The sequence below is a fragment of the Lethenteron reissneri genome, chromosome 7 (assembly GCF_015708825.2).
Source record: "Lethenteron reissneri isolate LAM-NWPU_2019-01 chromosome 7, ASM1570882v1, whole genome shotgun sequence".
NCBI lineage: Eukaryota > Metazoa > Chordata > Hyperoartia > Petromyzontiformes > Petromyzontidae > Lethenteron > Lethenteron reissneri.
In genome coordinates this window covers 13,081,190-13,108,353 of record NC_083785.1, presented here as the reverse complement: position 1 = coordinate 13,108,353, position 27,164 = coordinate 13,081,190, and the positions used below count along the sequence as shown (strand labels likewise).

Sequence of the window (27,164 nt, the reverse complement as noted above, 5' to 3'; positions counted from 1 at the left end):
ATGCAATGTGCAGTTCAATAACTCACCCTGTTTCTAGAATGCACTGTAAAAATCCAAACAGCAAGCGAGGATGGCCCTGAAATTACATAAATATATTATTATACCTACAATAATTGCCACTGTGTGTCTATTTGCTTGTGTTTTTTTTTTTATCATTAGATTACACATGTAACAAAATGCAAATTGCACGTTTAGCATAAATAGTATCAGTCAAGTGCTATTGGAGGAAATTGCATATAGAGAGAATTTATGGGTTGAGGTCAGGAGTGTGTAAACGAAGGCTCCTGCATGCTTGTGCGCATGTATAATGATGTGTTTGACACCACTTACTTCTAGAAGAGCCAAGATGCCAATGAGGCTTTCGGAGAGATCTGAGATCACCAGGTCGGCTGTCTTTTGTGGGCTGATGGACACCAGCTCCTGTTCAGCGGGCGCCCAGGACATTCATGAATTACAAACGTACAGATTTAGGCACCACAATGTAATCACTTTTTGGCATCATATTCTTGGTGGCAATACAGACCGTGCGGAGAGATTTCACATTTTATATTTATTTCATTTATAGGTGCAGGTGGGAGTGAAGCCTGCGGGTGCAACGTCTCTGTATGGCGATAGTTATTTCCATCGGTGGTGCCAGGTCATACAAATATAACCAACAAATAAATATATCAGGTGTAAAATAGAAGCAATGTGAGCTTAATAGATGTAGTATTAGCTGTAACAGCAGTAACGGAAGCAGTCACTATAACATTAGTATGTGCATCGTCAGTCAACAGATTTATTAGAAGTGTTAGCAGCTGCAATACAAGCAGCGGTAGCACAATTAGCGAAACTGTGCTATGGAATAGTGGCTGAGGTATTGTGAGCATTATTCTCCTGGTGAGAAGGGTGCACTTGTTAAGCGAGGTCACCTGTATATTCGCCATAACCTTCTGATGTACGAGAGCTTTCTCTTGCTCACTGTAGCCCGGAATGGACAGGATGTTGTGGACAAAGTTAAAAACGTCCTCCTGCAGCGAGGACACACAACATTCTGAGTTAGATCCTCGTACAGAAAAAAAAGAAAACCGAGTTATCTCCTCTTTATCAGGATGTTGATCTTCCAGAATGTCTGAATTCATTGATATACATGGATATTTCTACACATTTAAAATAACCCCGAAATATATATCTTGCCTCTAAAACTATCGTAAAAAACATTTTCCAAAAGTCAATTAACTGCAATGTTAGAAGCAGATGGCATTTAAAATATATAGTTTGGATGATAGGCACAAAAGAGACATGCACCTCATCTGCTATACAAGATCTAACAATAAGACTGCATTGTGCGGAATACAACAAACTGATATTTGGGGCATATAAATGTGTTGGGTATGAAACGGAGGTACTCGGAGACGGAGGTTGAGTTAGGGGCTTCCGCCAGGGTTTATTAACACTTATCACTATCCCTGGTTCCCTCTTTACCCCTTCCACTATCCCCGTTCCTCCAGTGACCCCGCTTACGTTACGAGGTCTCCCTTAAATACCCTAGGAGGGGTGACGTCACATGCACTGCCCAGTGCGTGCGACCCCACGTCTCGTGAGGTCACCGCACCGGACAGCGCACACGACGCCACCACTCTCCTCTACTCCTCTACAAATGTATGCATATTTCAATGTTTGCACTTAGTCACATATTCACTTTAAGATGTTTTTTGTTCATGTTTTTGTTTGTTACGGTTGCACCCGATTCAAGAGCCGAATGGCTCACAGGGCTATACCTAATAAATTAACTTGAAATTGATGTACAGGCTTGGGTGGAAATTTGTTTCGGAAAGGTGTGTTTTGCTACATGTCTTCCCATGGAAAGTTACGCAACCCTCAGCTGTACAAGCAAACGTGTGTTGGTGTTAGCAACCGTAACGAACCCTCCGGGCCTCATCCTTCAGGTAGCACATCACGATTTGGTCGTACATCTGTTTCTTCTCAAACATGAACTCGCACACGAGGTAGCTGTGCATAGACACGAACAAAGGATGAGCACGCTTTAAATGCTCGCAGTAGCTCACGTTACGCGAGGAAACATTAAAATGATTTCCAATTCATCTAAGCAATGAATACACATCAGCAGCAAACACTTTACATTCTGGTCTTGATAAAACAATACAAAACTGTATACTTCAAATTACTGCTCTACATAGTTTGTATCATTTTATTATGAATATGACAACATGTTAAGTACCATGGATACACATTTGAATATATTTTGAAACAGTAAATCCTTATAATAACCGCTGAGAGTTTTGGGGGAAAAAACGACAGATGTGTGCCACTTAAACACAACATTGATAGCCAGTGCATAGAGAAAGAGCATCAATTATAAAGCCATGCAGACATCTACACACAGGTAGGATACTAATTGAATGAAACATGTGAGGAAGCCCTGTGTGTGGCATCATTCCTCGGCAGGCCGTGTCATTCAGCTGGCGGTTATAAGTTTCTGGTGGTTTAATGGCAAGAGCTCTGCTCTGAAAATAGGCACCAGTGTTAAAGCTGACAAAGTAAATGCAAGCGCAGCGACGTAAATGCAACGTTTGTGCTGCACGCTCACAATTTGGCTTTCTCCTGCCAGTGCCAGCAGCTTGCTCTCATCGAAGTGGACCGTGCCCCCTGCCTGCAGCAGCTCCAGCAGGGCCTGTTGGCGCTCAGCGTGCCGTGAGTCATCGTCCGCGCCGCACAGGAACTCCAGCACCTGCGCCCCGAGTAAGTGTGGTTTGGGGGATGGGGATGAGAGGTCACAGGCTGCAGGGTAACACGAGGATACACAGCATGGGTCGACCGCTGCTAGACTATCTTACATTTATTGTTTAAAATGACAATCCATTGGGAATTGTATGATCAAATATGGAAAAAGATGGGATATGTGTATAATTGTTTTGATAAGTGTTGCTGTTGCCTGTGAAATACCAGAGTATTCTTTGTTTCCTCACCTTTATGCCTTACCGTATTCTCCAGATAATAAAACACACTCTTTGTCCCTGTATTTTAGAGCAAAGATTTGGGAGGATGTCTTATAATCCGGTAGGTGTGTGGGCGTGTATTACCAAATTAGTATACTGTATTTACACCGGCCACAGGTTTGTAGTGCATCTCACTTTCCGGAGCATCTTATAATACGGAGAATACGGTAATTATAATGTCTAATATGATATACATTCTGTGTGAGCTTCGCATACATTTGCAATTTTTCGGTATGCACAGCATTTTAACCCTCACCCATACCTTTTGACATCAAATTGAGAATGCTAGTGAATTTATTTTCTACAAAAGCTCTAGTTGTGTTCTCCCTGTCAGTCAATGCATTTTTTGACAAGTGCTCTTTTCTCATATCTCTCTGCTTCTCACGATTTCACGGTGACTAAAAATAGGAAATTAGTGTGTATCAACACAAGCCTCCTATGCCGGGGTTACTGAAGGCTCACGCTTGCCTGGTCAAAGAGGTGGCGGTTGACGAACAGCGTGTTCTCTGGTTTTGCCAGCTGCCGCGCCAGGAAGGTGAAGAGGGACCCTACCTGTGATGGGGAAAAGCCTTTCCCTTCCACCATCACCTGAGAACCCACGCGTACACACACACACACATAGAAATCCACAAATGCATGCGCATGCACACACGGGTGGAAAATACATCCACAACAACCGCCATTCACCACTAAGTGGCGGTGACTTCACACGGCGCTTGTGCCACACACACACAAAAGCAAACACATACCTACTCGCAAAAACATCAATCACCTATATGTACCGACTGTTTGGCAATTGATGTGAATTAGCATCTCTTCGGACCAGACCGCCGTTTGAGGGGTAGTTTGGCCAAAGCCATGCCGAGCTATCTTTATCTCCCCAGTACGAATGTTAACTACATACAACACTTGTTAATCTACACATAGTCACTGCTGAAGGTTTTCCTTATCTTAACATTACTGCCAAACGGGGTCTGATTGCTCGTGTCCCAGTAAGTTAGAGCTGCTACCAGCTTCTCTTTGAATTAGTTAGCAGGGCAGTGGACACGCACGCCTGTAATCCAACACTCTGGAGGGGAGGGTTGATGGATCGCATAAACGTCGCGAAACTGCCTTCCCATGGGCATTGAGGTACCATACCCTGATATGGCAGAAGGTGGTACAGCAAATGTGGACTCCGCCTGTTCTCTTCGTATGAGATAGAGTATTGTCTCTTCGCATGAGTGGGTTTTCTCCGGGTGCTCCGGTTTCCTCCCACATGTACATACTGAATTGGACAATAACACCTTCATATATAGGGAACCGCAGAGCTTGCGGGGGAGAATGTGGTACTGGCTCACTACCTGGCTGCCCTTCCCACTCGTCTAGTTCCTCATGCTCGCTGTCTTTGAGAGTTAGAGAATACTATGTGACACATTACAAGTCGAAATTATTATTCTTCCATGCGTTATCTTCCTATGGGCAGAAGTGAATGATTGTCCGGTCAAGTGAATGATTGTAAATTTGGTCATTTGCTTAGTGTAGCTGAGCTGAATTCAGATGAAGATTGGTGTTTGTGTCTGTACGAAGGTATCCACCTGTAACAAGACATCCACAATGCGCTGCTGGTACTCCACCACCTGCTTGTCATTTCTGAAGTCTTCAAACGTCTGTGGGAACCAAATCAAGAACCATTTCAACATACAGAATGCATAGCAGCAGTAGCGCTACTTGGTAACATTCCCTTATCAATCCCATATTTATTGGTTGGATGTTTAGCCACTTCTTTAAAGAGTGGTGAGAACTGGAGGGAATATGATGAGATAACACAAACATTTATACAAATAGATCACCACCCTAATTGCTGTACTGCTGGCCATGTCGTACTGATGGCCCCGCTTGATTATCAAAGCTACGTCCAAAGTGCTGGATTAAAGGCGACTGCCACCATATAAGAGCTATATAACTCAGTGGGCCATTCCTGGTAAAATAAAAAAAATGTGTTTAATATGGATATCAGGCTAAGCAGACCATTAGTGTAGGTGTTGATGTCATAGGTTAACTCTCTTGGAGAGGCTGTAGCCTCTGATCATCTACCTCCAACTGTCTCTCATCAAGTGTTGGTGCCTTGCCATACTATTGTTTCATCTCCCAGGTACATGTCTATGCAGGAGGCTGCAGGGCAGCTGTCACACGTGTTTCAGATGCCAGTGCAGACGGGGAGGGGGGGGGGGATATGGAAATATGTGGTTGAGATATGACAGCAGTGGACGTGACTCTAGGAGCACAGAATAAAACCACATCGGGAAAGGAAATATGGGTAGCTGATCCTATGCAATGATGGGCATTCACGCTTAGAAGAAGACATTCAATGTACTGTGTTACATTTAGATAATGCAACAAACAAAACTCTACAAAGCGGAAGAAAATACAAAAGATGTGGTCAAAACCAAATACAAAAGAGCAAATTCTTAAATCGAATAACAAGCCCAGAATCTTAACATAATTTTAAATTATTTGGGGGAAGAGATAAATGTATATTTCTGCCCTTTCGGTACCTCATCTTCTACCCATTCCCACTCCCTGCACATCCTACTGGTACAGCACACAGGGATGCTGTCACATGAAGCCACTTTAAAAATTAAAAAGTTATTGTAAATCATAGCATACTATTACTGTATAGCAACTCCACAGACAGCAGATAATTACGGGGTTCTCGCCACAGGTCGGTAGGCATTGCCTAGCCACTCACCAGGGTGAGCACATTGAGGAACTCCCGTGTGTCAAAGTGCAGCAGCGTGCGGACGCACGGATAGACCTCCTCCTGCACCTCCGCCTCATCCGAGTGCAGCTTGATCACAAACTCAAACACCTGGCCACATGCCCTCCACCAGTCAGCAGACTCAACATCGAACCGAGACTGTTCTGTAAAGGCTGCTCTGTTGTTATTCGACAGTACAGCTATCAGTCTCTGATACTGAATATCCATACTCTTTGGTTCTTTCGGTAAAGTCACATAGGTATAAAAATAATAGATCACGACGTTTCGATCACAACACAAGCAATCGTCATCAGGTGGGACAACCACAGCAAGAAAAAACTGAATATCCATTTGAAAAACCCCAACCTGAATAACTACGTAGTTAATTACTGTGAACTCCAAAAATTCAATGGACATTGACGCTTATCCACTGCGCATCAACACATCAAAGATCTAATATGGACAAATACTAACAAAGCTTTGACATTTACAACATTCTTAGCCATTGACTGCACAATACCCGATTTGAATGCACATTGCTGCCTTCACCTTATCGCAGTATTTTCTTCTTTTATACATCCCTCGTTAAAGGTGCAGAACAATGAGCTGGTCTGCATTCATTTGTCATTAGGACATTTAATTTCCATTTCTGATAATAAGAATAATAATACTAACACATGTGACTGGCATGGGTGAAATTCGTGATCTACAACAACCGGTCACACGTAGTGTCCCGGTCGACCAGAGGCTCAAGGCCTGAGTGAGTGTTGAAGTGCTATAGCCAGGCGTGCCTCCAATGACGACAGAGCATTTGTTATCTCAGTTACACCTCATATTTACATTTACATCATCAGCCAGTCAAACCACTGCTGGGTAAAGGCATCCCCAAGCTTCAGCTATTTCTAACGTACTTGCAAAGTAATAATCCACCTAGCACGTGTACACAAACTCATTTCATGGCTCCATCTCCACGATCGTTATAGTCTCGAATGCATTCAATTAATTGACTGCCACTAGTGACGTGTATTGCCAAAGTCCTTTAACGCCATGCACATTTACATCTCATTTACATTTCTGATCTCACCTGCTTTTTGACGGTGGGTGCCAGGTTCTTGGGAATGTCACCCATTGGGTAAGCTCTGCCAACCAGGCAGCAGCTGCACAATGAAGATGGTAGAGCAGTGTCTTTGCTTAGATATACTTATTTAGGGTGTAACCATAAGCACACAGTAGAGTTCATGCATTGTAGATACCTTATTTATTTGTATTAAGATGTCTTAGATGGTGTCCTACATGACTCTGAATAATATCACTGGTTTTAATCGGCATGATTGTGTAGAATTGCACAATAAAACGTGTGTCGGCTCACCTTAAGTAGACCAGGAGCTTATTGCCTGCAGTCACCTTGTCACCTAAGCAACAATGGTTGTGAGATTAATCAGATTTAACATGCATATGATCCTTATGGCGGTACCCCAGGGTACAAAATAATACAAAATGGCCGAGCCAATTAAATATTTTATTTCTGGGACACAATTTTTTCCAGGGGTGTACTTAACTCCGCGACTGGGGCACCAATCAATCCGAAATCAGTGCTACTCCGTGATGTTGAAACGCCAAACATTAGCATAAAAAATCCGTTATCGAAAAATTCAACTCTGAATAGAGCACCGTGTACAGCTCGCCGAGATGAGTCGATTGTCGCATCGCCAACCATCAAAAGACTAAAAATGACTGCATCACAGATATTATGTGAGAGCCGGGGTACTATGGTACATCGGGGTACCGCCATAAGGTTCATATCATTATCATAAGCTATGCTCGATAATACAGTGTATTCATTAAGCAGTCAGAAAATATTCGCGCTTTTAATAATTTTGGTGAAAGTGTGTCTCCTTGTCTGACGCCCTTACGATATGTATTTTGGCACATTCTGTGCACACTTTAAGCGTAGCTGTTGCAACTCACACTCGACAGTGTTACCTCGGTTAACAAAGTAGATGCGTTCCATGAAGTCACTTCGTTATCAGAAACTTCGTTACCAAAGTTAGATATAAGATGGGAGGCATAGGGATGCATTCCAGGACTTCAGAGAAGGGGGTACACAATAGGAAAAACGTTGCTGCACAGTAGCCTTCACTTTGTCTGCTTGGTTTAAAATGGTCTTTAAGGTGGATTGCAATAACCCTAACAAACCCACCACTTCACTTTTCATCTCTCCCGTCTCCACCCTCATTATTCTTACGATCTGCATTTTTGTTTCGCAAGAGATTTACGCTGCATTTCTAGTCCACTAGCACTAGCTGGGCGTTTGGATGATACAATGGGGATATTAAAATCACTTCATCACTGCAAAAAATTAAAGAACTTTTTTACCAACACGAGGAGCTCGAGCAATGGTGGGCGGGAAAGGAAAGACTGGCGAAGCGTGCCGCTGATTGTGCCGAGTGAGGGAGACTCAGGAAGAAGCCCTTTGCCGATTGGCTGCTGAGAATGCTCATGAATGAAACCCAACTTTGTCGTGTTTACAGGACCTGCGCAGCGCTTAAAACTTGACTCTTTTGAATGGTTTCGATTTAAAGCTTTCGTGACTGCAGGGATTCATCTTCTTGGTTCTTTCGGTAAAGTCACGTAGAAGTTAAATAATAAAATAATAAAAATAAAACATAATAAAATGAACGGATTTGCATAATTTCTGAAAAAAAAATTCATGTTTTTTCAAAAATAGGAAGGCGACGGGACCCCTCCACGGCCGACTTTGTTATAAAGGAGCTTCGTTCCTGGAGGATTCATTCACCGAGGTATTACTGTACATCGGTATATACCATGTTATATACACCCTGATAATATAGTACATTGAGAATCTTCGCAAAACATACCAAAAAGGCTCATACTAAGAAACCTATAATATTGACGTGAAACTGAAATACGATATTCTAATGTAAATGCGCCACGCAATAATATAACATACCAGGCAGCTGACGACCAGTGCTCAGTGCAGTCTGTAGGACCTTTAAGATCTCCTATTAAAAACAAATGACGATATCATTGTCAAAAATATCTGAAACATACACTAATTATGCTGGATAACTGCACTTTAAATTTTTTTATTGATATAGGTCCCATTTACAGGCACTTTCCCAAGTCAAAATAATTTTGTCAAATCAAAATTGCCAGTGACGCCATAACATTTTTCAAAAACACTCTACACTGGTACTAGTATAATATGCAGGATAGTTCTGGCATGAAACTAGTAAGACATGACGCAGGGAATCATTTCTGCATCACGTTCAATTAAGACTACAAATATAGCATATCTTAACATAACAATGAAATTATATTTTCACGAATGAAGCATTAAAGATGTCACACACATACCTTGATGGGCGTGACGTAATCATTCATTCCCGTGTTGTAGATGTAGATTACAGCATCGTACAGGCCATGAGACCAGCAAAGGTTAATCACCTTCAGAAAAATAAAACAAACTAAGACTGGTGAAGTCTAAAAACGAATCTGACAAACAAGACCTATGTATATTCTCCATTTTGAATTAATTTCAATGTGGTTTCACTTGCATATAAAGTTCATAAATGTGAAGTACCGGTGAGGACACTTGACGCCGAGGTTGAGGCACACGTATATTTATTTCACAATACGACAGTGGGCATATACACACTCGAGGGGGTATCGGCCCCCTCACCCGTATAACTCGGGATACACCCCTAGCTAACTCTGTCCTAGCCCCGAATCCTCCACTAATGGGCTAGGGGAGGCTAACTGGCCCGACACTGGTAAGTCGGGCCCGGTACCCGGAGTTCCAGACCAGCTCTTACAAGAGCACCGGCTCTGGCTTTCGGGACCACGCCGCTGGCTCAGTCCTGTCCGGCCCTGAAAAGGACATCGAACTAGGGGAGTCCAGAGCTCTATCTAAGACGTCTTCAGTCTTCTTCCCTTAGCTTAAACATAACTGACTCGAGCCCTTTGAACATCCCCTTTTATACCCAACCCCTCCCTGAGGGGTGGGGCCCCGGGGGATCATAACGTTCGAACCAGCCCCCCCCCCAGGGTGTCTGGCTCGGACGTCGTAGAGGGCACCTCCTCGTGCACTTACGTAGCCCCGCCCACTGTGTTTGTTTTCCATAGGCTGCCATGCATAACGGGCCCTCTCTTTAACACCCCTACAAATGTATGAACGTGAATATCAGCACAGTTGTTGTTGGTGGGAGTTTAATACTGCCAATGTCAATGGGTAAACAAACGATAAATAGATATAATCTATGAAGGCCAAGGCAGAATGGTATTCTTTAATGGTTAACATGAGTATGTGAATGTAGTTAATTGGTTGAGCCCTTGCTATTAATAATGAAGGTCAGTATTGAGAACCTCTATTCATGAGGATGGACTCCCAATTACTACAGACCAATCCTGACAGTGCCAACAGCCACGGATTAATTCTAGATTTGAAGCTTTCGTGACTGCAAGGATTCTCCTCCCCCCCTTAACTTGTATTTAAGAACTTGTATCTTGGAATTTTTGCCTCACTTGATACAGTAAATCTAGCTGTGACGGTCCCACCTGATGACGGAGACTTGTGTTGCCTCCGAAACGTCGTGATTTATCATTTTATTTCTATTATTATTTCTATTATTTTTATTTTTATATTTATTTTTACCTACGTGACTTTACCGAAAAAAACCTAAGCGTATATAGCCACAGATTAAGTCATAGCTGTACCTGCTGGAGGTCGAGGCTGGTGATGTCCATGTGGAGGATGCACGCCTCCACCGTGGCCATGCGTGCCTGGCCCTGGTAATGCAAGATGAGGTCGCGCATGGCCTGCGGGGTGATGCTGGTGAGACGGTCCCCCAAGACGTGGGGCTCCAGGCTCTCAAGGAACACGCCCCGCGCCACTGAGCTCTCCCCAAGCTGCTCATACATCTGGGTGAAGAGCAATTCCCTGCAAGCAAGGTTCAAGGGAACACATTTTGAGTCTTTCCTCCTTCGCTGTCCTGAACCTAAATGTAAGGGGAATTCTAAAGCAATATACAAAGCAATTATAATTAAGTAATTACAATTAAGTGAAAGGGGCACAACCAACAGTGGAACAGCTGTCCAATGTGCATACGGGGCAACTGCACCAGGGCACACAGGCCAGGGGGGGACCAGGTACCAGGCTATGAAGAGGTGTGAAATTGGACAGGGGGTTTCCATACCATTCCTTGCAGCAGGGCCCATGCCAACCATGCTACGCCAACCAACAATAATTGTGTAGAGTAGGGAATAACGTCTGCATCACGTTCATGTAAATATATAAATTCATGATAAATTTTTTTTTTACCCTTCTATCTGGCAACAAAACTGACACCTTTTTTACGAGGAGTCATGTTTGCATAGACCACAATACCTGCAGTCATAATGCAAACTAAAAAACATAACTCTGATAATGTGCACTGTCCTTGAAGTTGATTGGCCACATCCGAGACAGCTTTCCTTAGAGCCTAGTCTCACATGGGTTGGACCAGATGACGCCAAAAGGCGCACTGTCTCGGGTGTGGACCAATCAACTTCAAGGACAGTGCACATTATCAGAGTTATGTTTTTTGTTTGCATTATGACTGCAGGTATTGTGGTCTATGCAAACATGACTCCTTGTAAAAAAAAGGTGTCAGTTTTGTTGCCAGATAGAAGGGTAAAAAAAAACAATTCTATTTTTTACTGGCAAATGAGGTTCCAATGATATAAATTCATTTTTATGTTTTACATAGATCAGGTGAAATGCTAATATGCTAATGTTGACAAAATCTTACAGTGATATAGAAGTAACAGCATTAATATCTAAGTAAAACCATGACGTTGGCACTTTTTAATACGATCTTTGCAAATGCATATTCAGTAAACAGTGCATAAACTTACGTCTTGCCCAGCAGAAGGCAGTATTCGATGCACATAGGAACCACCTCCTGCAAAGAACAGAGCAAACACAATTCAATCAATGCTGCAGTAACATTCCCAGCAGCAATACGTATTCTAGTATTCATTTCCATAGTTAGTTCTAACAAAATACAAATGTGCACATGAGAAAGGTTATTGTCTCCCAGAGGTTGTATTCTCAGTACAGAGGACACAGTGTACCTCCTTTGAAAAGTTAGCTGAATGTGATTCTGCGATGCTGTTTGAAGAAAATATAAAAAGTACCAGAGAGCACTTTGTATACATCCAGAGGAAGAAAGATCAGCACGCAGTTATTGCCATGCTGCAAGAAGTAATATTTTATCTGAAGGACAATCAATCAAATGGCATTTTCATTCAATAAACTACATAGGTGGTACACAATGTGATAGTGGTATTCGAATGTAATTTAAGCTAATAACAATAGGGAAGGATGAAATGTACCTGGAAATGTTTTTCCAGAGCTTGTGTCTTGCCTGGCTCAGGGCATTTTTTCATGGAGATCATCACATACTGCATGAGGATATCTGTCATCTGTAGCCGGGAATAAAACAAGTCAGCTTCTACAACAACAGCAATTCTAACAGTGAAAGGATGGACAGAACACATGCGTTGCAAAACACCATGCACAATACAGTTTACGTATACCAAAATTTAAATCCGCTCACCTTATCTGCAACCAATGATTTTCTCTTGGCAATGTTCACTGGCAAACCTGAACAGAGCAGACCACAGTGTTACACAAGATACCCAGCTGGTATCAGCCACTGCTATACTGAATACAGTATTGTAACGTATAAAATGTGATTTCGTTAGTCATGCTTTTAGCCTAGGAAAGTGTTCCATTTCTTGTTTTAAACCGAAGTAGTTTGATGAGCTCTTGGACTACAAAACGAAGTAGCAACCCACTGAGTAATTAAAATCATCATTGTGATCTTAATGTAAATATATTCCAGCCTTGTTGCGTGTACTATGCAATTTAACTTTCCAGTCCTGGGAAGCAAATGTGAAGCTCATATATTACATTTCCACACTCGCTCACTCGCTCACTCACCCAGAACGGCCTTTGCAGAGCCTTGGTGGAAGGACCAGGCCAGATTCAAGGCGTCTGGAAACCTCTCCTGCCGCACAAGCAGGTCCACCCTCTGCGGAAAGTCACACATACACACAGGCGCACATACACAATGCTCCATCTGGCACATTTCATAATATACACCTTGTCTACTGTAAGGTGGGCTCCACATCACCGGAGTCAGTTTGCAAAACACTGGATTGCCCCCATGTGCAGATATAGATGTGACGGATTTAGTTTAATTATGCTACACAGTGGCATAATGATTTAACATTAATTTCCAGGATTTGAAAAAACGTTTATACAATTAACCAAAATAAATGTAAAAAAAACACTTTGAACATCAACATAAGAAATATATGACAGTGAACGTGGCAAATAAAAATATGTTGATAACAGTTATTAGTGTGGTAGTGGTTGAATGATGATGATGATATTGATCGGGCTAATAACAATTCATCCCCTCAGAATTATATCAATTGTCCCAATTCTGCATCTTGATTTGATTAGAGAATCAATCATGTTTTGCCACCATGATGAATGTAGAGCCTAATGGTTGCTGCAACATTCATCTCAACCAATGAAGTGCTGATTTGAAAATAATCTATTCTTACATGCCAAATTCCATTTGTTTATCATGAGCCAAATAATCCATCTTAATCATTGAATCCTAACATACTCAATGATGATGATTAGGGTGATGTGCAATCTACAATAGTCATGACAGTCCTTTATAAACCCACTAATGAATGAATGCCTCCTCACACTGTGTTGGTCATAGGGACTATTTCATCAGACCTCACCACACTGGTTAGTGTGCCTTTGGTAAAAGTGGGGCCCAGGACTGGTTCAGATATCACTCACTACCGATGTCGATAATGGCCAGGAATACAACTCAGGTTGCGGGGTCCATAGTGCAGTGCGCAAAGGACTGTACTACCACTCTCTCTGACATAAATGATACAGTGAAATACATCCGACTCACCTCTCGCCAAGTTCGCAACGACATCACATGAACTGACTGCGGGGGGGAAAAGAACACGTGTAGACATGAATATTGTTTAGTCTTAACCAGAAATTTGGAAGGAAAAAAAATTGCATAACTGTATAACATACTTTGAGAGGAAGAACTTACTTTTATTCCCAGGTAAAGCACTTGCCCTCCAAAGCTGCAGATGGATTGGTAGCATGCCTTCTCTCCCACAAGTGCCTGTAAAGCAAAGTATTCACATCGAATGATCTGAAAAACTCCAAGAAGAGGGTGGCTGGAGATCCACCAAATCTCTAGACATTCTTTATCAGCATTCACTTATTTTGTAATTGTTTCAATGACGCAAATAATATTGCGTGCACGATAATACAAAACTGTACAATGTGTCAGACTTACAAATTAACCTTATTTAGTTAAACAAATATGGAGCTTCTATGCCTTAAAAAGGATACAGTTTAGGGTAAACGGTTAAACCATTATCATTTGAGGTAAAAACTGCATGAAATGCATATGATATGTACATGTGTTTAATAATAATTTACATGCATTTGTATGGTGCCTTCCATGAATGTCTCAAGGCGCCTTGTAAGAAGAACGAAAAGTCAAGAGAGACGGAGAAGCTAAACAGAATAAACCGACTGAAGAAGATGTGTTTTAAGACGAGACTTAAAAGTATCCACATAATCGGATAAACTAATTTCCAATGGATAGGGAATTCCACAACCGTGGTGCAGGCAAAGCAAATGTCCGCTCACCTCAGGAACGCAGCCAGGATCGAGGTACGCACAGGGATGATTTAACTCATAAATATATGGTGGTGCCAGCCCATGCAAGGCTTCAAAAATTAGTAGAAGGTTCTTAAACTTTACTCGTTTCAATACCGGAAGCCAGTGTAATAGAACTGGAGAAATGTGCTCACGTAATGGAGCTCCCGAACTGCCCCATTTCTGAACAATTTGTAGTCTACGAAGGAACGCATTTATAACACCAATCAGCAAGGCATTGCAGTAACCGATTCGCAAGAGAACAAGTGCATGGACCAGCCTCTCAGAATCAGCCGGTGTAAGGAAGTTGCGCACTTGAGTAATATTTCTGAGGTGATAAAAACTAGGTTTTCACATTATTAACGAACATGAGCTTCGAAGAAAGGATAGAATATCACCCCAAGATTACTAATATCTTGCTTCGGGCAGACGTTCTGGCCATCAATAACGAGTTTTTCAATTTTTGGGGATAGCCGACGAAGAGGAGTTCAGTCTTATTTTCATTTAGTTGGAGAAAAATGTAATAGAAAAATCTTCTCAAAGCTCAAGATGTTTTATACAAAACTAATGACAAATTCCCAACATTTAATACAATAAATGCCCCGAAAGGTCCATCGATCGTGTACATGATGATTTCGTCAGAGCTGTGGGCTGGTTACCAGGGCCTGGCTAACGTTGCCGCCTGTGGCCAGCGACTTGAAGTGGCTGGAGTTGTAGACGAGCTGGAGGCTAGCTATGTCCAGAGCCTCCAGCTGCTCCTGGTTCGCCCGTTCCACCACGTGCAACGTCTCCGTGTCGTCCAGTAAGGCCAGCACGCGCGAGTTCATCCACTGTAGGGTGGGTGCATACACCAGCAGCACTTGTTAAAACAATTTTTTTTTACAATGCCGTCTTGCAGATGGTCAGGTGACACAGGCAGCAGCATTATAATACCCGTGGAACCACCACGGCTGAGCCACGGGTTTGAATCCAGTGACTTGTGAATAAACCAGGATCTCAAGTGTAGGGAGTTAGATGAGGTCACATTACAAGAGAGGTCGCAACCGGATACCCGATACCCGTACCCTACCCGATACCCGGCTACCCGTACCTGGCCGGGTACGGGTACGGGTACCCGTTTGCGACCCTGGTGCGGCCGGTACGGTACGGGTAGGACGTGAGTCACTGGTGAGTAACCGTTTGTCACTCATTTCCCAACGTCTTGTCTCTTCTCACAATTCAAGTTCCTAGAATCAACCGAACCGCGCCTGCAACATGGCTTCATCCCAGAGGTCGCAATCGGGTACCTGACACGACCCTGGTGAGGCCGGGTACGGGAAAGGAATCAAAACCCGTTCGCGACCTCTGCATTGCAATCATGTCTAATTATTAAACAAACATAACGAATATAAAACCAATTCATATCCAGTACTTTCTGTAAATAATGAGAACATCCATCATAACAGGAAGAAGTGTACAGGCGGGATATAAATATATGTAACAACACACAAAGATGTGTTCATCAACAGCAGGAAGGTGCGACTCCCATCATTTTTGACATGCATGCTATGTGACCACCAAATTGCGTGTACAATGTCCTCATAGCCTTGTCCTTTGGAATGGCCACATTTTCTACTCTTGTTCAGTGTGGCTTAAATAAAGGCCACATCGTCAGCTTTTTTTGAGCTTGTGCCTTAGATAGGTCTGAGAGTATCGTGCATGCTATGTGGTGGTCACGTGACATGCATGCAAAGTATGATGGGAGTTGCACAGTCCCGCTATTTGCCAGCAAACCTCTGTACAATACAGAATTAATTCAAAATTAAATCTACGTGAAACATATTCCACATTAAATCTACATAAAACATAAACATTTGTAATGATTACCACCTCAATAATGGGAAAATATATAATATACAACTATTTTGCACAATGACCCTTTTTCATACTCTGCAAATCTATAGGTTCGTGCTTGTATACTAGTGCTAACCCCATACCTTCCATTTCATGTAAAACAATATGAATCACAAATGAACACTAGAATGTGTGCGACCATTCAATCCCCTAGCTTATTCATCCATCATTGTTGTGGAAGTGCTCCACTTGTTAACGCCACGTGTATGCGTGCGCTGCCCTCACCGTGAGGTTGATGGGCTCATAATTCAGGTGCAGCTCCCTCTGCTTGCTGAAGTGGATGTTGTCAGAGTCTCGGCAGCTGGCCTGCAGGAGAGAGAGAGCATGTCAGAAAAAATGAAAGAGCAAGGAGAGATGTAAAAAAACATAAAACAGAGAGAGGCAAAGACATGATGGGCAACAAAGAAAATGACAAGTCGCCAAGAAAAAACTCACACATTTTAGAAACCTATAGAATCAATCATTTGTATTGTAAAATAGCTATTTATAGTACTATTTTTATCAGGCTTAATGGACCATTCCATTTGGCAAAATTGGTCAGTAATAACACATAATGCTCAAAATGGATTGCCGACTCAGCTTCTGAATTGCCTGTTGCATCGATTCAAGTGGGAAAACATTCCATTCTTTGAGTCAACCGAGGCCAAAGAAAAAGAGAAACCGCGATCTCAGGCCTGGGCGGGAGGCATAAGGACCCGGGTACCCACTAGGATGAAGTGGACGACGGAGCCCCTGCAGAACGCGAGCACAGGGTCTGCCGAGCCATTCACCAAGGTGAAGTGCCATGCCATGAGCGGCACGCTCGCCGGGTTCGTCTAAGGTGAAGGGTTGCAACATGTCCACAACATTACTCACACCACCAGCACGAGAGCAAATGTGCGTTGCAACTCATGTAAATCAGCAGCGAGACCCTCATCCGTTCCTTCATCGCATCCTAACTTGATGTGCGCAACTCTCTTCTCTGCGGCCTCCCCAAATCCCTTATCACCAAGTCCGGATCATCCAAAATGCCACTGCCGGACTTTGCAGTCGCACCTTTAAACAAGACGACGTCACCCCATGATTCCAATCCCTTCACTGACTCTTAATCAAATTCTGGATCAACTTCAGGATCGCACTCACTAGTCTTCTAAGCTCATCCATGAGCGCATATCACTCTACCTCTTAAGCATTCTCCGCTCCAGCAACCAAGATTGTTTATCAAAGACACCGGTCAAACTTCCCTGAGTGGGAGCTCACTCTTGTTCCTCTGCTGCCTCCTGGAGCCTCCCAGTCGCCAGTGCTGTCAACTCTATGCCACTGTTCAAGTCAAGGCTCAAGACTCTTTGGTTTTTGCGGTAAAGTCACGTAGGTAAAACATTAAAATAAATTAAATCATGACGTTTCGGAGGCAACACAAGCGTCCGTCTTCAGGTGGAACCGTCACAGCAAAATTACTGTATCAAGTGAAGTTCACTTTATACAGTAAACCTTTAAGTGAAGTTCACTTGCTGCAGTAATTTTGCTGTGACGGTTCCACCTGAAGACGGAAGCTTGTGTTGCCTCCGAAACGTCGTGATTTAATTTATTTAAATTTTTTACCTACGCGACTTTACCGCAAAAAACCAAAGAGTATAAATCCTTGCAGTCATGAAAACTTCAAATCTAGCTCAAGACCTTCCACATGAACGTAGCCTACAAATGTTTTTGTTCGCTTTATAATATAAATACTCATTCTTTCCACGGGATGCCATGTCTCATTGTTTCTTACATTGGCTTGACATGTGTTTGCATTTAGATGCTATAGAATCCAAATTGTACATTTCAATCTTATTAAAAATGCACATACAACTTACCTTTCCATAGGACACAGACAGCATCACTTTGAGGGATGGCTTCAGTCCAACTATTAATATCTGCAAGAATATTAAATATTTCAATTTGAAATATATCATGAAAATGCTTCAATGTGCGTACACATTGCTTCAACATGCATACATATTTGATACCAAGCAAATCCCCTCTGTAATAATTACTCGGATGTAGCAATTCAGTGATGACAACTAATTCTTATACGGACAATACATGCATCCATCGTGCATGTAAGAATTGATGATATACGATTTCTACAAATTAAACTCAACATTATATTTGATCCGATGGAACATACAAGATAAGACATCCAAGCCAGAACATATTAGACCACACAAAAAAACAGCAGAAGATGGTACAAAATGAAAAATATTTTTTAAAACGAATCATGACCCAAAACTGTGACAATTCACAGAATAGGATGGCGTTACATGCATTTTAATCGACACATCTTGCCCGATATTACATATAAAACACCAGGCATGTGTGATTATCACTAACGGTGAATGGACAGATTGCATGTCCTCTCTGCACACAGACACACGTGCACACACCTTCGTGAGAGAGGCCATGGCGAGAAGAAAGTGCTGTGACATGGGGTGTTCTTTGAGGTTGGTGGGAAACCACAGCGGCTGGATGCAGCACACCTCCCCCTTCGCGCCACTGAACAAACAGCGTGACTCGCACGTCCGCACACCCATCACCCTCCTGCAGAGGCGAGGACAGTAACTCAGAACTCGTTGTGTGCATCTCCTTGGCTCTGTATTCCTCTTCGTTCAACGTGACATCACAGGGTGTTTTGCAATAGTGAATGATTGTATTGCATTCTGGGGTGCAATGGTGTGCGAACTGTGCAATGAACTTAGAAACTGAGTTCGACCCTAGACATGGCTAACGTTAGGGGCCATCCATTTAGTACGTAAGCATGGAGGGGGGGGGGGGTTAACCCACTGACAATGTATGTACGCATAGGAAACGGAGGGGGGGGGGGGGGGTGAAGCCTCGATAATAATTTGTCTACATTGGCCTTCAAATGAGTTAGATAGTCCGGTGGTGGACTATCTGTTTGCTTAAACACGTTAATATTATTAATCCTTGATCGTTTCTGCATGGATTAAATATCGGCCGTTCTATGGGATTGGGGGGGGGGGGGTGCATCAAGCTTAAGTACGCAGGTGGGGGGGGGGTGTTAAAAGTTCGCGTGCGTACAGGGAGGGGGGGAGGGGTCAAGTTTTGATAGATTTTTGCGTACGTACTAAATGGATGGCCCCTTAGTGGCGATTGACATCTGAACTGGTCCTGGGACCCCCCTTCACTAACCCACACTGGTCAGCATAGCGAAGTATGGAAAAATAAACCCCTGTGACTGACAAGGAGTAGAAATGCCTTCATCCAGCAGTGTAGATATTAGTACTATTATTTCATTCAGTTCAAAAGAGTATGACATTTAATATAAAGAAGTATGATAATGTGCATGTGTGTAAGGAACCCACTTGAAAGCAAGCTCAAAGACGGAGCCCCCACTGTCATTGCAGATTGCTAAAGTGGGATCATCTGTGAACTGAGAACATTTCCACTTTAAAAAATCTAAAAACTGTACAACTTATCATACCAAACCAAAAAGAACAATTTACAAAAAAAAGGTATCAAGATACATATGATATCAGAATTTCACAAAGAAAAATTTAGATCATGGCAGAAAGTTGTTGCATCACATGCATCAAAACTGAATTCATACATCTTAGCCTCTTCAATGCAATCAATATACAATCCTAAGAGCTCAAACCTTCAAACAATACTTTTGGCTGGAGGCGAGAAGCTGTTTTCGGTACACGTTAATCTCTCAAATTTTTACCCAAATAATGCTGCCAGTCGCTTAATTGTTAGTCATGATGACCCGGGGTTACATGTAGGCTGGCAAGACTACTAACCTTAATGTGCAAACAGCTGTGCCAGGAGGATGTGCATCCATTATTGTTCGCAGAAGCTTTCCATTGGTCAGATCCCACATGGTGATCTGTGGGTTATCATAATATCCACACATCCACATCAACACACTCCAGCAACCATGTAAAGAAAGACACAATAAAAAACAGCTTTGATCTTGTATACACATTAAGAGGCTATATGTCCAGAACTGTTTGACGCAAATGAAGAGACAAACAAAAACACATCTCATCCAGATATACAGATCCACAATATTATAATGAAATTATAATTACAAATGTTGTCAAAAACATAATTTTGGCACACTCGTTATGTCACTACAATTCAGTTTAAAATAATATAGTTACCTAACTAGGGTGCTATGGTGGTGATCATGACTGGTTTGAAAGCCTTTAATTGGACATGTGGCTAAGATACAACGCACTTGGGTGTTTTCACTTGATTATACAATGTGCATATGAAATTTAAAATTATGAAGACATACGATGGGTGGCATATAGAAGTGGCACCACCAACATGCAGGCACTGCATGAGCTAATATAAATCACCTGCCCCTTGGCAAAGCCACAAAGAAGGCGGGTGCAGTCGCGGTTGATACCGAGGGCAGACACGGCACCATACTGCGCTCCGATAGCCGTGCTGCCCAGACACAGCCTCAGTGCCTGGTTAGGGTCTGACATAGAGCCCAGGCCAACACAGCAAACAGACAACAGGTGGTTAGAGATTTGTGTATACAACACCCAGCCTGACACAAGGACATTTAACGCCTGATAAAGATCTAACGTACAGCAACCCAACAAGCTAACTCGTAGCACCTGGCCATGATATCATATAGGCATGTAACGATGCATCCTGCAAGAAAATTAATGCATTTTCAATATTTGGGGTTGCAATTGCATTCAACAATATTTGTTCTTGTTTTTATTATCTCATTTGGAGTGTTCCTTAAATGTCCTGTCTCGTTTGAAGAATTGTGTTCACTAGTTTAGCCAAAAATAAAAAAAAAAACATCAAATGTACATTAAATTTGAATAACTTGTGAGTTATCAATTCTTACACACGAAAAATAGTATGAATTGTGAGTGTAAGATTCGGATTTAACCAAATTTATGCAATGTTACATGCCTAGAATGATGCAGGCAGCACTTATTCCAACATGCCAGCCTGTAATTATACCTTGTTAGCATCTGATGCACGCAATACCAAGGCCAAAAGAGCAATAAATAACACCTGGTTAAGGCCGAAATAAACCGTATTCAAGTCCTCGTGTTAACAATTACTACAAATCAGGCAAACAAATTCAACATGCCAAGGGTATGATGCTCGTGACCATATGCTTATCAGCAAAGTCAGTAACCCAGAAGTAAGCTAAGTTGTATCAAGCACTCAAACTACTGGAGCAGCAAGCAGAGGCAAGGCATGGTTTTTAATTAATCTGTAATGCTCGCCTAACTCAGTCCAGCTTCCCACATCCACCAATCCTTTACAGATGCAAATTATGTTATAAACAAAGTATGCATCTGAAGATTGGTAAAGTTGAAAAGTTGACCCAGAAGAGCGGGCACGATGAGCAGTCTGGGCTGCAGCTAAAATTGATCAATGTTAGGCTGTGAGCATTCCGTGAGCTTACCTCTTCCTACTCATCGTTCCGACAAAAAAGGGAAGCACACAAAAGGGTAGAGCATTGATCAACATTGCGAGGCTTACACTGCAAAAGTGCTGCAATGCCAAAGCACGTTTTAGACAATTGTTGGAGTCTATGGCAGCAGATCTTGAAAGTGCAAGCCACTACCGCTAGTTTTTGACACATTATGAGTTGCTGTTTTTACGTTTTATAACTTGCATTAACAATGTTAATAGGATTAACAGCAAATGAAAGTGAATTAAATGAACACTTAACTTACCGTACACTAGCACTAACCCATGAGCTGTGCCCACTGCGATTACATTGGAGACAGCCTAGGGTAAAATGAAAACACACACACACAAATATTTTCTGGAGATGCTTCAACAAACTTTTTCGGGAAATGCCTTTAGTGAGCATCTAATAAGACCGGTACAGGTGAACGAAGAGCTTGCATGTCCATCACTACGCCTGGCACCCTTTGTTATCCAAGTACTGACGTTTAGAGACCACTCCAGGCACTCATTCAAGGTTGAGTCGACCTAGGAGAGACCCAGGATCAATTCAGATATTTGCCACTGATGATAGCTATGGCTTTGAATCAAACCAACGTCCCAAGGTGCAAGTGACCTAAGCAGTTGGCACACAAGGGATGCATGGGTACCTTTCCCTCTCTGCTGTTACATCTCAACTGGTACTTAATATTTATGGCCAAGTCAACTTTAAGGAGAGGCCCAAGGCAGTAAGGTCTGTACCATGGAAATGCATGAGACATGGAGAAAACCTGTTTTCATTAAACCATAGTGCAGCATTGCTAAACCAACTCACTGCATTGTTTCAACCACGTTCAAACTTAAAAAGTAATGTCGGAGAAAAAATAAACGAGTTCTTCTTGTAACAAAATGTTCCATTTGGATTTGTTGAATTAAATCATGTACAAAATGTTTTGTTGGGTGTGAAAATGAATAAACATTATACAATCCATTTAAATCATTAACGTGAAAATATATTTAAAATAAATCTTGACTTAGAGCTTTCGTGACTGCAGCAATTAATATTCTTTGTTATTTTTGTTATTTTCTTTGAACCTATCTACGTGACTTTACCGAAAGACATAAAGAATATATATTTAAATTATTTAAATTTGTGACTATTTTAAGCTAAACACCTTACATACCATAGCAGTTGGCAGTCCAGCTTCAACTCGATCCTAGAATAAAACATATAGCACACAATGGATCAAATATAAAAAGTAATAACTATTAAAGAGTAGCACATGTTAATCTTGGTACTGTTTAAACATTTCATATGATCGGACCTTGTAGTTGTAATAGGCATGTTTTATAAAATAAAAGAATATACAATTCGCACCTCTTTATACTTAAATTATAGAAATACTATTGATTTAACAAAGTAAGCAGGCATGGGTACGATACACCAATTAAATAGATAAAATCCAATGGATACGAGCAGTAACGGAATTGTATTGAAAAGAAGAAAATAGTCCAATGAGACAACTACCGTGGAGAGTGAGCAATGAGATTAGTGCACGTGCAGCAAAAGCGTTCACATGAAATAACCAAGAGAGATGGCAAAGACACGAGGAGCCCTTTATTCAGGAGTGAACTGGTTGATTGTAATGGTGACTATTTACCCTACTTAATGTTGTTAGTGGGCGGGGGAGCACAAATCAAGCTAGATTAGCTAACTTCAGTATCGAGGTACAAACAGGCTCAGTATTACAGGTAGGAACAACTGGTTCCGCACTGCCCACCAGGGATTATTTGTCTGTCGTGCATATGGGGAGGGGTGGGGCTGGGTAGAGAGGGGAGGGTGGGGAGGGGCTGGGTGGGGAGGGAGAGGCTGGTTGGGGAGGGGCTGGGAGGGGAGGGAGAGGCTGGTGGGGAGGGGCTGGGTGGGGAGGGAGAGGCTGGGTGGGGAGGGGAGGGTGGGGAGGGGCTGGGTGGGAAGGGTGGGGAGGGGCTGGGTGGAGAGGGTGGGAAGGGGCTGGGTGGGGAGGGTGGGGAGGGGCTGGGTGGGGAGGGTGGGGAGGGGCTGGGTGGGGAGGGTGGGGCTGGGTGGGGGGTGGGAGAGGTGGGGCTGGGTGGGGGGTAGGAGGGGTGGGGCTGGGTGGGGAGGGGCTGGTCACCCCGTGGTGCCCTTATAACAAGTCAACGTTTAACCCACACACTACACTATACACGACACGATAGACTACACTTATACAGGTAGAAACAACAAGTTCCTACCTGATAATTGGTTCTTTACCCTTCTATCTGGCAACAAAACTGACACCTTTTTAGGTATTGCGGTCTATGCAAACATGACTCCTTGTAAAAAGGTGTCAGTTTTGTTGCCAGATAGAAGGGTAAAGAACCATTTATCATATTTTTACTGGCAAATGAGGTCCCCATAGTGTAAGTTCCTACCTGCCCACTCCGAAGAAACGTGTTTATATGGAACATAACCCCCGAGCCAACCAGCCACTGGACTCACTGCTGCAGATACAATCTGGGAAGACACGCCCTTGAGGATGACATGTTTCAGCACCGAGCCATGGAAAGGTTTCTTCTGCTCTGCCTTCTTTTTTTTCCTGGGGAACACAAATACACACGCACATACACAGGATTCCAGTCAAACACAACCAAGCAGTCACTGGATTGCCTGGTTTCACTTTTTACCAATATTGTGAGTCCTGAAGGCAATGTTTCAATTCATGATAACATTTCAGATCCTAATAAAATTCTGCAAATGTATATGTTTCATTAAACATTATAAATGAGTGTCAATATAACCAATGGGTTACCATACTTTTCACAAGTTGCCATGTGTATACGATGACCAAGATTCTTGAACAAAAATTTAGTTTGGAAATTATATAAAGTTTAAAGTGGAAGCTTGGAAAAGTTGGAGGAAATTGGCCTTGATGTATCTTGCTCCTCCAAAAGCCGACGCTCAGAAAAAAAATCACTCATATGTACAGTCCTGCATCAATTATAAGACCGATATCATCATCTTCATGGACCGGCAACCTCTCTCATTTCATATCAATCTCCTCGTGCTAGGTGCTGTCTGCTCAAACAAATCAAGCATTCCGTTAATATCTTCAGTCCATCTTGGTTCAATGTGTGATTGGTAGTTACTTCTCTACTGCTGCTCATGTATGGAATTCAATTCCTCTGCCTGTTTGCACTGCTGTATCCATTCCCTTGTTTAAATCCTCTACTCCTCTTCCTATGTAAATCAATTAGTCATTTAAGAAACGCAAAATCATGCTAATATCATCTCTTATGCGCATTGCTATCTCGTCACGCTGTATTCATTAAATACATTTTAACGTCTTAGGACACAAGATATATGATTATCCCATGTGTGTTCTTCTGCATGTATTGCACAATATTATTGCAATTCCTCCTCTGGCCTGTCCCATTCTATCATCGATATACTGCCCTCAAAAAGACCCCTCTTCTACAACCCTATATATATATGTGGATATCCCTATGTACTACATCTTGATACGTGGTCACATGTTAGATTTGATATATTTAAAAAAAATATTCCACATTGTATAGTACAAGCGATGCGCGTGCCTGGAGTCGGGCCGGTCGCCACTGTCTGTGCTGGCCAGTGAGGACGTCTCCACGGAACAAGCGTCCGAGCCGTCGGCCAAGAAGAGCGCTGGGTCATCCAGCTGGAAAGGATTCTCCTCCTCGTCATCCTGCACAACAATGTGGCACTGCCGTACTTAAAAAACACTCCACGTATACCTCGAACATAACAGAACAGAATTCACAACACGGGCCCACAGTCTGTTTCTATATTTGAAGCTTTCGTGACTGCAAGGATTCATATTCTTAGTTCTTTCGGTAAAGTCACGTAGGTAAAAAATGAAATTAAAAATTAATAAAAATTAAATAAAAATCACGTTTGTGTTGATGTGCGCTTTACGACAAACCTCGTTGAGAATGCTTTCCAATGTGGGCGGTGTGTCCACTTGAGGAAGGTCAAACTCTTTGTCATCCAACTGTATTACAAAGAAAACACGGAGCTTGCGCGTGTGCAATTGCAATTCGAGTGCATTCGACCTGCATGCAAATAGGACTGCTCAGATACTTCTAATAACCGATTCCACAGCCTGAATGCTTCGGGGTCCAGGAGATACCTAGCACTTAGAAAAGGCAGATTAATGATTCATCTCAATAAGCTTTCACCTGACAAATAAATACATCGTTCAGAGATACAGTCAATGAACCTCACCTGCTTAAATACGGGACGTTAATCACAAGAGACGACTCATCGCAATGGGCTCTTGACGAGGCTAAATAAAGGACGTCGATCACGAGACAATTCACCGCAACGGGCTCTCACCTGGTTAAATAAAAGACGTCAGTGTCGACATATTTAGAACGAACGCAACATCAATCATTGGTAATGACAATTGGTTTTTTACCCTTTTATCTGGCAACAAAACTGACACCTTTTTTACAAGGAGTCATGTTTGCATTGACCACAATACCTGCAGTCGTAATACAAACAAAAAACACAACTCTGATAATGTACGCACTGTCCTTGAAATGGATTGGTCCACACCCGAGACAGCTTTCTTTAGAGCCCAGTCTCACATGGTGTTGGACCAGATGACGCAAAAAAAGGTGTCAGTTTTGTTGCCACATAAAAGGGTAAAAAAACCAATCATCATATTTTGCTACTGGCAAAGGAGGTTCCAATGGTGTAAATCCCTCATTGGGTTTGTGAGTTCCCTACCTCCTCAATGTCGTCCGTCAGATCAGCCATAGACGCACAGCGGCTGGGGCTGGACTCTGCGGAGGACATGTCGCGCCTCGTGCTGGTTGTTGCTGCTGGTTGTTGCTGGTTGTTGCTGTTGCTGCTGGTTGTTGCTGCTGGTTGTTGCTGCTGGTTAGTGTTGTTGTGGTGCTGCTGCTGTACGCGAGTTCGATATTGACACGGGAGTCAACGCCTGACCCCTGACCCCAAGCAGCTGATCGCTGCCGCTTCCTTGAACATTGCCCGGACCGGAAACAGTGAGTTGAAACGATTTCAAGTTCCGCACCGAAGTTCTCCCAATAATTTTTGTTCTTCATTAAATAAAAGCAAACGTGTTATACAAAAAATGGAGAGTTCAAATGTTGCGTCTGCCGTTGCGACTCGCGAAAGATTACATTTTAAAGGAACGAAACGTCATACGAGACGGCAATGTGTTGATAAATCCGCGAGCGGAACCATTGTGCCGACCGCGTTTCCCCCACGATGGGGGATCATTTTACGGACAGCACACAGCGTGGACCAATCGAATTCGTTGATGCGTTGTCA

At 42.6% G+C, this 27,164-nt stretch overlaps 1 protein-coding gene across 1 annotated transcript in view; it reads right to left on the bottom strand.

Annotated features, from left to right (window-relative positions):
* The window catches only part of VPS8 (VPS8 subunit of CORVET complex), a 33,790-nt gene extending 6,950 nt beyond the window's left edge, over window positions 1-26,840 (bottom strand). The window contains 34 exon segments of the mRNA XM_061576534.1: window positions 27-76; window positions 331-420; window positions 912-1,010; window positions 1,908-1,992; window positions 2,591-2,604; window positions 2,606-2,731; window positions 3,468-3,587; window positions 4,577-4,648; window positions 5,731-5,850; window positions 6,824-6,896; window positions 7,109-7,151; window positions 8,711-8,762; window positions 9,118-9,207; window positions 10,477-10,699; window positions 11,656-11,702; window positions 12,136-12,225; window positions 12,360-12,406; window positions 12,746-12,836; window positions 13,749-13,784; window positions 13,899-13,973; window positions 15,178-15,348; window positions 16,637-16,717; window positions 17,119-17,226; window positions 18,247-18,306; window positions 18,817-18,970; window positions 19,756-19,823; window positions 20,187-20,279; window positions 20,758-20,882; window positions 22,114-22,168; window positions 23,011-23,043; window positions 24,330-24,426; window positions 25,424-25,551; window positions 25,789-25,857; window positions 26,598-26,840. Of these exon segments, the coding sequence (XP_061432518.1) occupies window positions 27-76; window positions 331-420; window positions 912-1,010; window positions 1,908-1,992; window positions 2,591-2,604; window positions 2,606-2,731; window positions 3,468-3,587; window positions 4,577-4,648; window positions 5,731-5,850; window positions 6,824-6,896; window positions 7,109-7,151; window positions 8,711-8,762; window positions 9,118-9,207; window positions 10,477-10,699; window positions 11,656-11,702; window positions 12,136-12,225; window positions 12,360-12,406; window positions 12,746-12,836; window positions 13,749-13,784; window positions 13,899-13,973; window positions 15,178-15,348; window positions 16,637-16,717; window positions 17,119-17,226; window positions 18,247-18,306; window positions 18,817-18,970; window positions 19,756-19,823; window positions 20,187-20,279; window positions 20,758-20,882; window positions 22,114-22,168; window positions 23,011-23,043; window positions 24,330-24,426; window positions 25,424-25,551; window positions 25,789-25,857; window positions 26,598-26,666 (2,954 nt within the window). The 5' untranslated portion in view covers window positions 26,667-26,840.
* Window positions 26,841-27,164: the final 324 nt, after the last annotated feature.